General features: G+C 35.2%; 2 protein-coding genes across 4 annotated transcripts in view; both read left to right on the top strand.

Annotated features, from left to right (window-relative positions):
* Positions 1–8,272, top strand: part of LOC140155124 (uncharacterized) — a 101,785-nt gene extending 93,513 nt beyond the window's left edge. For all 3 annotated transcript variants that reach the window (XM_072177834.1, XM_072177832.1, XM_072177833.1), the window contains one exon: positions 1,268–8,272. In XM_072177834.1, coding sequence (XP_072033935.1) covers positions 1,268–1,338 — 71 coding nt within the window. In that variant the 3' untranslated portion in view covers positions 1,339–8,272. The remainder of the gene's footprint in view (positions 1–1,267) is intronic.
* A 2,462-nt stretch (positions 8,273–10,734) lies between these two features.
* On the top strand, positions 10,735–13,952 carry LOC140154221 (uncharacterized). The gene is made up of 3 exons (XM_072176824.1): positions 10,735–11,080; positions 11,721–11,979; positions 13,537–13,952. The coding sequence occupies exons 1-3, from the start codon at positions 11,013–11,015 to the stop codon at positions 13,813–13,815; spliced, it is 606 nt and encodes a 201-aa protein (XP_072032925.1). The 5' UTR covers positions 10,735–11,012; the 3' UTR covers positions 13,816–13,952.
* The last annotated feature ends 1,940 nt before the right edge of the window (positions 13,953–15,892 follow it).

The following is a 15,892-nucleotide window of genomic DNA, read 5'->3' as shown; positions in this document are numbered from 1 at the left end:
AGGCCTTTTCAAAGTATAATAATAGCTTGTTATGCTTATGCTATGTATAAATTTCAGAGATGTCAGTAGGTGTTGTCAAAATGTTTTGAAAATTAACACTTTCCAATACTTTTCTTCATCATAAACTGAGTACCGTATTGTTTTTAATAATGCACCGGCTCTAATAAACACCCCCACAATGTTTTCAATGAAAAGGTGACAGAAATGCAGACATTCCCATGCCAAGATAATGAGAGAAATCTTCAAACTGGCATTTGCTGCATTTCTGATATTGTGAAATTGCATGGACAAACCCTCAATAGGCTATTCCATTTAAAATCCACACTACCCCTGTGGAAGATTTAACTAAAGTCTTCCACAGAGGGAGTATAAGTTTTGAATAGAATACACAATTGGGTAACTTCCATTTGAAATACTCACTCCAGTTGTGGAAGATATAGGTAAAGCCATAATACATGGGGAGTATGAATTTGAAAATAGTTAACTCTTGACCAATTGCATTTGAAAAACATACTCCCCATGTGGAAGATATTTCCAAAATCTTGCACAGGGGTAGTGTGGGTTTCAACTGGAATAGCCCAATTTCCATCCAGTTCATCGTCAAATTATAGTAGAATGTTCATTTAAAGAACTATGTAAATCATATCTTAGATTTGAATCCATAAGTGAGTCATATTTCGCAATTTTTCGGCCTTATTATTTAAGCTGAAATTGTAAATATGCCTCTAATAAATGCCCCCCTTTTGAAAAACTTCATGCCCAGGGCATTTATTAGGAACAGTACGGTTATTATGATGTGTCCTGAATCAGGAATTTCCTGGAAATTGTCATCTCTGAAATTAGATGGTTAAACAGTGGTCTTTATCAAATATGATTTCAAAACGAATGCTCTTCCATCCATGCAAACTGAATTCTGATTTGGGTAAACAAAGACTCACTTTTCCAAAAGCAAGGTACCTGTTATTTGACTAACCCATTTTGAAAAACGCATTTTCTTTCACATCAACTCAATTATTATGTGTGCGTACAATTCATGTAATCTGTTGTGTCACAACCCTAGTACTAATTCATTCTCAAGTTTGCCTGAAAGACTGTCTGATTTTGGCCTCTGTAAAAGAACAAATGTGAACCTGCTTGATCTACATGTATATTCAAAGCTTGCTTCTCTTTGTTCTTTCTGATAAGTTGCTGACTTTGAAGCCCATTGTAAATATTGGATGTTACAAATAGTTAACACTTTATCACTTTTCTTTCTTTTTTAATTTAGGAAACAGGATAGCAGAAACGGCAAAAGATGTGAAAGCAAAGGTTAGACTCAACATATCGGATAAAGTATGATGGGAATGAAAAGACAACAGTGTGATATTGTGCCTGTCAGCAATTGATGTAAGGATCTATCACTGTTTCCTGCATTCATTGGATTAGTAACTCAACTGATGCATCTTCAGAATCTGGTATACATGGACGAAAAAGATAACAGACCGCGTACAAGCAGTCAAAGTCTCAGCATCACCCGATAATGAGGGCCGATTGTTCCATGAAATGCAATAGGCAAAACTGGTACGCACTTACCACATATTTTTATGGTCTATCGCGTAATCGCGAAGGCATGCAATGCTCTATCGCTTATACGCGAAGGCACCCAATGCTGGCATGATTGTTAGACACTGCACGATTGAACAATTGGCCATCATAAATATGCGAGAATTCACAGCATACAATGCACAGGGACTTTAACTGTTGATACATGGTCTGAAGTAGTCTGTGTTGGTATACATCTATCATAGAACACAAATGGGAGTAAATACTACCAACAAACATGGTGACTCAGCTGCAGCAAACTGAGAAAACAGCTTATGTAATTTTTCATTTCCATTATGAACAAGTATTTTGTGGAATTTACGTTCTAATGCTTACATGATTGCATGCTCTTCCTAACATCAGAGGATGAACATGTATACAAAGATCTATTTATGCAGATCAGCCATATTTTTGAGACACCGGGGCTTGAAGATCAGTTAACCTCAGAACAAAATATCAGGTCAGCGTGGCAGGGCAGATAGATAGGGGGAAGGACAGGACACTAATTGTATCAATCAATCATGTTGGTGGTGGTACAATGACAAACTGTGTTGAAGGAGTTTGGATGAGTGATACATTATCTTATGTAAAGCAGGATATGACTGCTGAAGTGCTGGTGCAATTTATTTTTCATTGGACATAACTTTTACTGTTACAAGTTGCTTTCAACTTCAGAGGGTGCTCTAAAGCCTGGTCTATATCACTTCTTTTATTTGGGGCCATTCCAGTTGACATCCATACACCTCATATGGAAGACATGACCGTAATCTCCTACATAGGGGTGTAGATTTCAAATGGAGTCACCCATTCAAGTAACTCCATTTGAAAGTCACATCCCCTGTGTGGTCATGGTCAAGGTCATGTCTTTCATAGGAGTGTGTATGGATTTCAACTGGAATGGCCCATTATCAGTATCTTATTTTTGAGAAAATGGTCGAAACTATGAGAAATGGAGTATTAATTTTTTTTCTTAATCATAATTCTTGTTATCTTTTGATGAGATAGTCATGAGAGTAATTTTTCAATGTTAGTAATTTAAATTTGACAGTCATTTTCATTACGTAGTGAGAGATATTGATGATCCAGCTATAAAGAAACTAATTAGGATTGATCACCTGTTAATGTTAAACTTTATTACTATTCACATAGTTCTATGATAAGGAAATGATGAGAAACTGTGCCTTTGGGGGTGAATATGCTAAGACCACATCATCTCATCAATATCATATCAGAGTATGGTGAGATATGATTGGGAAAAAACAATTAGCTTATTCTGTCCATTCCTCACATGTTTTGATTGGTTTCTCATATATGAAATTCATTAGTCTTACAGAGCTTTGGTGAGAATTGGGAAACAAATGTCCATTTCTCACATATATTTTTGTTGATTTCTCATATATAAAATTCATTAATGTTACAGAGCTAGCTGACAAATACAGTGCAATAAAAGCTGTAATTTCAAAAGCTGCCCTAAGTTAAGTTTTAAAATTGAGGTCAAATATCCAGGTATTGTCAGAGCACTGAATAATTACAAAAATTCTGGCAAGTAGTTCAATAACCTTGGAATTACCTCAAGTACAAATTCACATGATCAGAATTACATTTATGGAAAAGTAATATCGCCATGGCTGAAAAATGGTTATAAACTGAAGAGTGAAGTTTATGCATGTTATGCTAATGATTGAAAAATTAAGTGAAATTGCAGATTGTCAGGGAAATGCAAGAATGTTGGTAGTGACAATTAAAGAGGAAGCCCTACCAGAGCAGTTCTTCTGGGGTGAACCAAACTTGCCTGGTCATCAAATTAATCAGTGCCAAGGTTATCTCTGAATTTGACAGGTGCTAAATGATGTGATAACATCAAAACATCAAATAGCAACTGTTTAATTCAGATATAACCTTGTCACTGATTAATATGATAACCAGGCAGGTTTGGTTCACCCCAGAAGAACTGCTCTGGTGGGACTTCCGCTTTAAATATGAAGGCCTTTTACATGTTCTGCCTTCTATATGTGTAGCCATATTCATAGTGAACACTTGAGAGCACATTATGATCTGTTAATTTTGTTAAAACCTGATTTTTTTTTGGCATGATGTAATGTTTCCATAAAGACCTCCATGTTTCAACCCAACTTACACCTAAAGTAAATCACTGGTAGACTCTTGAAATGAAATACTAAAGATTTGCTTAATTAAGTCAGGACAAAGAAGTTAATTTTATTTAAAAGTTAAATGTCTTGCATAGGCTACATTGTGTTCATTATGTTAGGTGAATTCCTTTGCTTTTTATTTACTGTAATTTAAGAGAAATCCTTATATCCAGAAAAATGCTCTTCAGTGTTGATTATGAATATAGCCTTCTTTATTATACTAACATGTTGAGATGTCCTGGAGAGGTGTGGCTATTAAAAGTGTTGTTTTTATGTATATTTTGATATCAGAATAGCTATTATATTTTATATTATTATCTCTCCTGACAAAGCAAATATATATTTGTGGTTTCTGAAACCATGACTTCACATTTTTAAAACGTATTTGACGTATTTGTAGGAAATGTAGTCATATGTGGCACAATGCTAGAGTTTTAATATAGTAATATGCAGGAAAGGCTGAGTGATTTATGTAAATGCATGTACCATATTCGACCTGATTCAATAGCGCCCAGGGTGCTCAGAAAATTCATTGCAAAGGGGCACTTATTGTATACTGATGGACATTTTTTCATTTTTGACAATGTTAAAAATCACAGTAATGACAACATGTGACCTGATATGATCCACTCAGGCCAAAGTGGGAAATGTTGAAAAATGAGTTACTACATCTACTTCTACGCTGGTTCTCGTCAAAGCCTGTTCAGTATCTGGACGAGGGTGCTACCGACGAACGACAGTGTTGTGCAAGTGTAAACTGTGTACATGTGCTACCAATACTAATTTGCTCAGTACCTACACTTACTGACGTTGAATCCTAAATCAAGTTATGAACCTTTTATATGTCCATTTTCTTAAGTTTTTTGGTGTTTTTCCTCTTCTCATTTTGCCTTTATCTCAGTTTTGTTATTGGCGACTTAAGCCTGATTGGATCAGATCTTGTCAAATATATAGATGAGTCATCTGAAAGGGGGTTAAATAGATGCAAGTTAGGCCAAGTAAAAAAAACATGTTTATCGTCCCCTCCCACTTCAAATTTATTTTTAATTTTTTTTAATTGAGTTATAACTTTTGAAGAAAGATGTCTAGGAAGTTGAGATGCTTTCTATCACCTTGCTAATATTAATATATAAAATAAACACTTTTGTTTCTGTGATCATTAGAGGGGCTTACCTACCAGACATTTTTTTTTAATACCTCCTCCTCTTTTCAGGCATTTTTCTTTTTGCTAAATGAGCAAATACAGGGCCCAATATAATGGGTATTTACACTATAGTTTGATGAAAAGCCCCTCCTCTTTTTTGTGGAAAACCCGGAACCCGCCTTATAAAATTGCACAAAAGGGTGCCAATCAGGTTGAATATGGTAATTTCTGTAATGATTTTTATTAGAAGGTCAATTAACCTCAGTCCTACTGGGAGGGTGGAAACCTCAACCAATTACTAAAGTCATGTGTCTGGGCACGTGGAGTCATTTATTTACTGTTCTTCATTCGTACTTTTACTTACACAACTGTTGTTTCAGTCTGTCAATATTTATGTAATACCCCATAATACAAATATAAAATGACCTGTATTTTATGTAATAATATATAATAATGATTCAGATGTAGAGATCAACATATTTCATGCCAAAAAGAACATTTGTATCAAGATGTTTTTTCAAATGATTTTAGTCATCATGATTATACTTTGAATTATAAACAGCAAGTCACTGTATAAGCCAAATTTGTTTGTGATTGGAAAGTTGTGGGAAATTAAGAGAGTTGCTTTATTTGCCAAATCTCGACAAGTATAATGTAACTATATGCAAATGCACAAATGAAACCGCAAAAATGTCAGCTTATGCAGTAAATGTGTGTGTCTGTGTTCAGCAACACAGGGATTTTATTTCATAAAATATTGTGCATGTGTCAACATCACAAACATTTTAAAACAAATTGTAGTTGTAAAGCACAAATTTATACTTAATTTATGTATTTTATAGTGCACATTAAGAGATTAAAAACCCTATAATATATAACCAGATGTTTGAACATCAGAACGATTAAGAAAATTTGTTCCTGGCAAAGTAATTTTTTAAATAGTCTTTGAGATATGGGCAGAAAATAAGTATTTTCTCCTTTCTCAGTTCAGATGGCAAGAACCGTCATTTTCCAGTTTCAGCCATATAAAAGAACCATCTTTTTCCAGTTTCAGCCATATAACTTAACAAAAATGCAGTGTACTAGTCTTCTTAAAACATTGATCTTTTAGGAAGTCAAGTTAAGGAAGCCAATAATCAAATTTAAGGACATTAGGACACATTAGAAGTTTGCCATGGGCATGCATATGAACAAACAATCTAGTGGTACACTATTTTTTGCCTCCCTGGTAAAGGTAAAGCTGTCACATTCTAACATCTTTGGGTTCAATGAAGCACTTGAACTTTAGCTGAATTAACATTTCAGCCCTATGTATATGACAAATGAATTCTATTGTTTTATTGAGCATGAAAAGTGGCAATTTGTTTTGTGGTGAATCTCTGTTTACTACATGTAGCACTCTACTACAAAGGTGTCTCTGCAAATTGTCCTATTTGTATCGAAACCTACTTAAGGCAGCGAAAACACCTGACGTCACATGCCTTTTCGCTGGTTTAGGTATACGATTTATTCCGTGTAAGAAAATAAACAGGGCTCAATATTGCCAAATATGGATTATCTTAATGTAAAGCGCTTTGAGGCTGTTTACGGCATAAAGCGCTATATAAATATCTTCATTTATTTTTATTTGATAAGTGACATCAGGTTTTTTCTGCTGCATTTAGACACATTCATTTGTATCAATCCTGCCACTGATACCACAACAGCATATTGGTTTAAAACTAATTGTAATATATATTATAATATTATGTGTAAATATGTGCAAAATTGTTGTTGTATAGTATTATATTTAAATGTGTTTTCCATATATTTCAGTCTACATATTTTAACAATGTAGTTTAACCAATAATAATTAGGAAAATCTGCTATTTTATTGTATATCAGAAGTTGTTTGTAATTTGTGAACAAAAATGAATTTCATTGGATCAGGAATGTAAGGCTATATAATTGTGATTGCTTGCGTACATGTTGTTGATACTCTTTAAGATTAACCTCTAATACCTGAGTGGAAGAAGGGCCCAACTCCATCAAAACTGTTTTTGAGATATTAAGAAAAAACTTAATATTTGGAAAAAATTTATAGACAGAATGTTTTCATCTTCAGGGGACCTTTAATACATGAACATATAATATTACATACATTCGAAATTATATATGATGTTTCCATGGCAATGGTACAGGTCTTAATACGAGCTGGAGTTGGGCCCTTCTTCCATTAATATACTGCAAGTGCCAGTTCCGTAAGCAGATGTGTAAATTAGCTACAGACATTTGATAATTATCCATTAATTGTCCAAGTAGAAGCATGTAATATGTTAGCAAGAAAGTTTATTGTAGTGAAACGCAGATTTCATGGATGAACACAAAATTCCTCTTCAAACACAATATTTGTGGAAGAAGGGCCCAACTCCATGGAGTTGGGCCTTTCTTCCATGAAAACCATGATTAAGTGTACGTGGAAGACTATTTAGAGAGTGGATTTTGGCTCATCTTTCACACACAAGGTAGAACAGTCTGCAGGCAATAAAATGATGGGTCTAACTCATTTTGGTAAAAAATTGGAGTTGGGCCCTTCTTCCACTCAGGTATTCAATTTTACCAATCACACACCATGTGGTAAGTGGATCATTTTTCCCCAGTGCGCTAAAACAAGTGACCAAAAGCTTATATCTGTACTATTTTTCTTCTTGGTGAGCCAGTGACATCTGCGCATTCCATTGGGAATTTTCAAATCGCAAGCATTCTCTCAAAGTGCTGTTGTACATATGCACATTTAAAGATGCAGCATAGATGCACGCCCGACACAACTGCCTCCGTGCATTGACATCACTACCTGGCCCAGAAGAAAAATAGTACATAGTGGACGTGTCTTGTCTCGAGCTGAGAGTAACACCATGTTGGATTTCGCAGTGGCAGATTTGAATGAGTGCATTGATGCAGCTGCATCGCCAGCGTACAGACAAATGGCATTGTGTATGCGGCCCACAGTCAAATTAGGTTAGTGCACACAATTTGAATCTGCCACTGAGATATCCAACATGGCGTTACTCTCAACTTGAAACGAGACACTATAGAGGTTATTTCACCTTTTGCCATCTTGTGGGCATAAAAAGAGTAACATCATTCAATAATGTGTAGCACATGTTGTGTACTTAAATTAAGAATCTAAGTTTGCAAAATGTGATATATCAGGATTCTAACTTGATCCAGAAGCAAGTTCTTATTGAAAAGGTTTTTCAGAAAAAGTTATTAGCCTACTATTTGTACTATCTATGTACAGCAAGATATTACATTGATTCTGAAGTAATGCTTTCAGTGGCATCGTCACACAATACTATTGTTTTAAAGTAAACATGGAATTTCTTTGTACAAGGAAATAAAATGCTGCTAATTAAAACCTTGGTTGTGTATATGTACGTTATTTTAGCATTTTAGGCCATGGGTTCCCCGCCACTCAAAAACTACAGGTGGTCGGTTGGTTTATTTATTTTGCCATCCATCACTATCGAAACTGTTTTCCACCCTGATGTGACAGTGACATCAACAGCCTAGCCAGATGTTTTGCGCATGCATACATATGGCATCTTTAAACATGAGCATGTGTACGCCAGCGATTTGAGCAAACACTAGCAATTTGAAGCTGTACCCAATAAAATGCACACTGACGTCACTGACATATCAGGTTGAAAAATGGTATAGGACACCATTAGCATAGTATGGGTTGATGAAATTTTGTTACTACTCAAAGCTTACTTGTTGGAAAATTGCAACCAGCAGAACAGTGTGAAGGTTGATTTCACTCGAAATTGTAATTTTATATGCGTATAAACTTGAACATGCATAGATTTTTGGAATATCTGCACAAATAAATAGAACCTCTACTGACTCAAAGGCCTCAAAATATTTTGAGTTGAGGGTCCCAGCTAAGGTCAGTCTGGGAACCTGAACCAAGCAATATTTTTTATCACAATTGTAACAAAATTTTAAGAAGGTTCAGAATACTGATCAGGAGTAAAGTATCATCTACACAAAATACACAAAAATCCAAGTAAACACATTCACATTCATTAAACTATGCTAATTTGAATTAATGTCCCACACTGTCCAGTGATTCCTATCTGAAACATAAAAACACAACACCCTGGTTCCCAATATTAGGCCTATGTCATGAAAATTATCAAAATAAGGTCTAACCTAATGCTAAAGTCAAGTACAGATATCAGATTTCATTTAATGAAGTAAACTGAAATTTCTCCTCTCCATTCTGCATTATATAGACAGTCCATACTCACACTTCCAACTGCAATCGGAGGTCCCAGTTAAACCATCTTTTACACACTGATTGCTCTTTCAAACTATATTTCCATCACGTCTTTACTTAACCCGTGAAAACAAATCGGTCCACTTCAATCCATAATTTCTCTTATTTATAAAAGTATGGCAGAATACTAAAATAATCATTGTACATTTAATAAGATCACTGAGTATAAGTGGCAGTATGGCTACTGTGATAATAAACAGAGAATAAAGACAACTGTCAACAAAACTAACAAAAATTAGTTCTCAACCCCACCCCACCCCTAACTCAGCATGAATGTGACCACTTTCCTCCAAATTAATATTTTGCATGCAGCAGATTCAAACTCGGTCAGCATCCTTAAATTGATCTGTAAAGACGTCTCAAATGTTCCTTTGGCTTGATTAAAATAAATTATGATGCCATTAAGGGAAGGGGTATGAACGTTTGGACAGTATTTATTGTGGGACATTAAAGCACATCACACATATCGAATTGCATTCTGAATACGAAGAATGTCCTGATGATATCAAATAATTTTGATTTTTTGAAATTGGCAATGTAATACACATTTTATGGCAAATCATTACAAATTGATATTTTTGATATTTAACAGTACTTGAAGTAAACTTTATAAATCTGATGATTTATACTTAAAGTGTATGTAGGTGGGATGAAAAGCCGACGATCAATTGAAAATGTTGACCTTTCGTATTGAAGATATGGATTTTTTTCCCCAAAACACCAAAAAAAAAAAAAAATAGGTCTTTTTGGGAAAAAAATCCATATCTTCAATATAAAAGGTCAAAATTTTCAATTGATCGTCGGCTTTTCCTCCCAGCTACATACACTTTAAGAATATATCATTAGATTTATAAAATTTATTTCGAGGACTGTTATATATCAAAATTTGAAAAATATCAAATTTTAATCATTTGTCATAAAATTTGTATTATATCGTGAATTTCAAAAAATGAAAATTATTTGATATCAGAAAGACATGCTTCGTATTCAGAATGCAAAAAATACTGTCGAAACACCATAAACGCTCATTCTAGATCCCTTAATAGTTCCAATACAAATCTTGTTTGCCCGGACTATTACCATCATTACATGTAATTTGCCCATTCGTCTCAGTTGTGCTCCCCTTTTAGAAGTTGATAACTTCCTATAGAGGTCAAACATTGGCTCCCTTTACCCGGGCCCTTTACCCCCAGCACCTGTAGGACGTTTTCCCAAAAGATACACAGGGCAATTAATTAGGCCTATTGCTTTACTTTTTCTTCTGTTATAGCGTTTTTAGGGGGTGACTGACGTCCCAATGGAAAATTTTCCACCGCCTATATGGATGACCCTCGTTTTGATTATTATATTTTCATTTGAACCTGCCTGAGTCACATTTTCTGGCATTTGAAACATTGTTAAACTGCCCTTGATTTAATAATAGACCTATGCATGTTATATATCATAATTATGACCTTCATTTTACATTTATTTTATTTTCACTTTTACCTGTCCGAGTCACATTTTCTGACACTTGAAACATTATTATTCATCAGCTTTCATCGTTGTAATTACAAACTGCCCGTGATTTATTAATACTAGGCTTGTACATGTTATATATCATCAAGTCAATGTTGATATCACTTCCTGATCATGTCAATCTAAGACCAATCTCGGACCCTGTCTCCGGCCTCGTCCTGTCTCAGATACCTCATTAAAACATATGAATACCTATCATTTGATGTCACACCGTCAGATATTTGGTAGAGGAAAGTTTGCCATAACTTGTTCCATTTCTTGGTCAACGAATTTGTGATATTTGCTGATACTACTGTTCATGATGCAGTCTTCAAGTTCAGAGGATGTTACGGTGGAAGTACTCAAAACCAAGCGAGGAGGAAAACTGTAAGTCAAATATTTTGTAGTGGAATTTTAAAGTGATAGTTATCCTACATGTATTTCATGTACATTTTGCTGTCACTCTGTCTAGTTTGTTTGATTACTTGGCTTGCTCAACAACAACCCAGTAGGCCTATAGCCCAAGAAAGTATCCAAGTAGCTCAAAGTGACTTTTTATTTACATTAGGTCCATGATAAACACCACCGTGGCGGATAATGGATAATCAGGGGTTAACCCACTCTTTTCGAAACCGACTGCGAGATACATGTGGCTCGCATTACGTGCGAAGTTTGATGCACAAAAAAGTACACATTTTTGACCATGATGATATTTTACTAATTCCGAAAAAAAAGACTGATAGGCCCTATCCATTTTCTCCCCAAATGTATATATTTAGACGTGAATTGTGTCAATTGGTCGGCATTGTCTTCTGTATTCAAAATGTTTTGAGGTGGGGGTCTCAGTGACATGCGCATGAAGTGGGGTGACGACAATGCGTCGCGAGTGCCATCAGGTCCGATTTTTATGAAATGGGTTCGCACTCCGCAAATTGTTTTGGATCTCTAAAACAGAATGCCGATGCACAAAATTCTGTTGTTTATGCCTATTTTGCCAAATACTTAATTATATCTCATTATTCTCCAGGTTCCCTTTCAATAAGAAGACGGAAAAAGAAGAAAAGTCAACCAAGAAGAAATCCGATAAGCAGGACAAGAAAGCCAGACAGGTGCAAGCAGTGAAGCCTGTGGCAAAAGTTGTATCACCTAAGAACAAAAGGGAATCATTTCCTGAAGATCTTTTCCCAGAGGTCTCCAGCATCAGCGGGAGCGTCAGCAAGGGCACCGTTCCAGAAAAGCCTGTCAAGAGTGTAACAACTGGGTTGAAGGCGGAAGACATAGGGACGGTAAGCGACATGTGTCAGCAATTATTGTACGACTTTAATTACATTAATTGATGAGTAAGATGTAGGCCTATTAATCTCCATGGCCTCATCGAGGATCATTATTAGGATTATATGATTAAAGGAACGTATTAAATAGAGTTTAATTGGTCGTTAATGATAGCAAGGTCAATGGAAAGTCTTGCTTTTCTTTCAAATTAAACACTGTTTTTACTGCAAATTACTGCAATTGATCAAGTGGTCTTATCTTGACAAACAGAAATATTTTTTAGGTAAAAGAAGCATATATTTTAGGAATAAAATTGTTTCTGAATCTAAATGGTTGGGATTTCGCTGGTACTCTTACCACTAGCACACCGACATTGGTAGGTATTACGGTATAAGGTACGGATTACCATGCAGTGGGAATTCAAGTTTGGGGAGAGAAGCAATTGTTGGCACGCCGTTTGGAAATTTTACCACATCGGGCTCGTAATTATTGCACAGCTCCTAAATATGCTAAATATTCCAAGTTGGTGGATGTAAATTTGAGGAATTTGAGGTAAATCTTTTTTTATTTTTTATTTTGTTTGTTGTTGTTGCAATTTCAGCCTTTTTACATGAAGACTACCGACAGCGCGGAGGGAGGGAGCGTAGGCCTTTGGATATCTTGGGTAATGATTGGAAAACATGTCAAGTTATAATTATTTTGATCAATTAATTAATGCTCTTTATTTTCAAGAAGTGTAAATCCGATAATCCGGTATTATAACATCATTCTTCTGCTCAAAAGAGCAGTTGTATGTGTAAAATAATTATTGTCCATTTAACCCAGTCCTCCATCCAGTTAAAGAGCTATTAAAATGACATATGGCTTACATTACTCTCTTTTGTTTTAAAATCATGCGTTGTTCTCTTTCATGTAAACGATACATTGCTAATCATATATTTTTTTGAAATAAAATGTTACCTTTTAAGGCGAGTCGGATGACAGAAGCCATACATTTTCAGTTTCAGCCATTGACATGATTTTTAAATCACGTCATGATTTTTAAATCATGATTTTTAAATCACTGCAGTTGCTTAAGCAACTGCAGTGTTCTTCTATATAATTATTTATCGAAGACAGAAAAGGCAAAACGCATTTAAATATGAATTCGAGAGTTGACAGGAAGTTGTAGGAGTTAATGGTTGGTTTATTGTTTAAGGGTGCATGTTTGATGTTTCCAATATCGATGGTATGTTGGATTATCATGATGTTGAATGTAGGCCTATATGCGCGAAGATATTCAAGGTCAGGTCAAGGTCATCCGAGGTCAACTGAGTTAAGATTGTCCGTTTTTGAAGGGAAACTTGTTGGGTGTGATCACAATTGAGTGCCCAAATTATTCAAGGTCAACTGAATATGGTGGATATGATCACAATTAAGTGCCAAAATGTGGAAGATCATGTCAAGGTCATCTGAGGTGGTTTGTTGGTTTGACATGACACTTGGAGGATGTGATCACCATCGAATAGCGACATTAATTGATTCATGATTGATTCATTGATATAATTATTAAACTTCTTTTTATGTTTCAGGAATCAAAACAACAACCTACACCACCAACACCTCTCTCACCAAAAAGGGTATTGTCATTGAAGACCCGTATCTTTGGAGATTCGAAGGGCAGCAAACCATCCAAGCCTGCGAGAGGACACATAGAGCCATCTCAAACAGTCTGGATGCAATCAGACATCACAGATTCCAACAATTTCGTCTTACTTTATAACCCAGATCAACAAACTTTCTTCCGATCAATCCTGAGAAACATTTTCTTCGTCTATTACTTCTTGTCATCGTGGATTACACTTAAGTAATGTTGAGTTCTACCTGAATATGTGCACACAAACATTTGTATATATTTGAAAGTTTATATTGTTGTATGTTATACCCGTTTACTTTTGTATAATAGACCTGTGTGTAACATAACCTCCAGGCTTACTGGGTCCGTGTATGGCCGACCAATCGTTTTACGTTTTTCATTTTCGAAAACGACCGAGGCCCACTATGGTTGTTTATCGTTTTTATTTCAACCAAGAAAAACGAAAAAGACCAATATTCTAATATGATCGTTTTTCGTTCACAAGTATAAAAATAAGAACTTCTCTAATTCGTATTTTGATACTTCTGTTACCTACAGCGGGAAAACAATGTTTGTTTTTTTGGTGGGGTTTTTTGGTTGAAATGAAAACGATAAGCGATCGCAGTGGGCCTTATTCGTTTTTCTTGTTTGAAAATGAAATACGAAAAACGATTGACCGGTCGGTCCTATATATACACGGACCGACCTTTCTGCTTCTTACATATCTTGTTTTGAAACGTTTTATCATAAACATAAAAACTTTTATGTTTATGTTTTTTGCTCGGTAATTATTTGTGGATATAGATCTTGACAATTATTGCCATCCTGTAGTCTTACTTATGTATTATTATTCTTATGTATTATTATCAATATCACTTCATACACGGTATTTGTTGGTCTAATTGTTCATTTGCAACCAAGAAAAACGAAAAAACCCAATATGATCGTTTTCCGTTCTAGGTAACACAAATATAAGAATACTTCTGTTATCTACAGCGGGAAAAACCATGTTGGTTTTTTTTTCGTTTTGCTTGGTTGAAATGAAAACGATAAGCGATCATAGTGGACCTTATTCGTTTTTCTTGGTTGAAAATGAAATACGAAAAACGACCTTACTGCTTCTTACATAATTTATCTTCTTACGTTTTATGTTTCTTTTTTGCTCGGTAATCATGGTAATAGTTTGTGGATATGGATCTTGACAGTTATTGCCATCCTGTAGTAGCTTAGTCTTACTTATGTATTATTAATATTATCAATATCACATCATACAAGTATTTGTTGGTCTAAAATGCTCATGTGAAGCTTCATTTGAAAAGGCCGACATTTTTCGTGTGGTTTGTAATGGTCAAGCCGCTATTAACATTTTGATTTTAAGATTTTAATGAAAACAGTTCATAACATATAACATGGATATATGAATAATCATGATTTCTCCAATTCTCATAATTATGATCGAAGTGATCAAACTAATATTGTCCAATCAGGTTATAGAAAAACCGTGTTTTGGGCCAAATAATGAATATAGGGCGCCGGTGTGACGTTCAATACAGTGGCCATCTTGTGGGTACTAGTAAACTCTGTTCAAAATTTCAGGGCATGAACAATTACAGATGAATTATGTATAGAGCAATACTAGCAGTCAGTCAATGTCAATATATACTTCTGAATCTTTATGGTGAGAAGAATTATACATTTTAAACCAGATTTGACCAATCTGCATTAGCGGCCATTTAAATTTGGATTTATGCAAATTAAACACTGTTCCACAAAAACTTCCTAGATATGTATATAGGATGCATGTGAAATGGATTTAGCGATGGGTCATTTTATAGATTGATTAGACTATTATTGGACACATGAATACCAATCATATCAAACAGAGAATAATAAATACGTTATGAACTGAAATAAGGGACCGTTCACAAACACTTGTAACGGGGGGGTGATGCAATCCCTTTTAAAAATATCACCTTAATTATTCTCGTAGAACATGAGTTTACACTATTTTCTATGGGGTTGGCTTTCATTTTTCATGACCAAAAGGTGATTCAGGTCGGAAAGGGGGCCCTGTTTCCTTTTGCATCTGGCCCCTTGTTTAGTGTTAGGCCTACAAGTGTTTGTGAACGGTCCCTAAGGCGGGTGTATCAAGAAGGACTGCGTTTGGTGAGATTTTATTAGTGGGTGAAAATGGTTATTTTCTGTCGAACTAGCACATTTTAAATCCGTACACCCCTATAAAAGACATGATCATGCACTGGCCTGTATATATAGGCCTATGGATGGCAGATACCTTCTAAAGACGCCTAATA

This window comes from Amphiura filiformis, chromosome 6, assembly GCF_039555335.1.
Source record: "Amphiura filiformis chromosome 6, Afil_fr2py, whole genome shotgun sequence".
Taxonomy (NCBI): domain Eukaryota; kingdom Metazoa; phylum Echinodermata; class Ophiuroidea; order Amphilepidida; family Amphiuridae; genus Amphiura; species Amphiura filiformis.
Note: the sequence above shows the minus strand (reverse complement) of the source record. Positions and strands in the feature narration are given on the sequence as shown.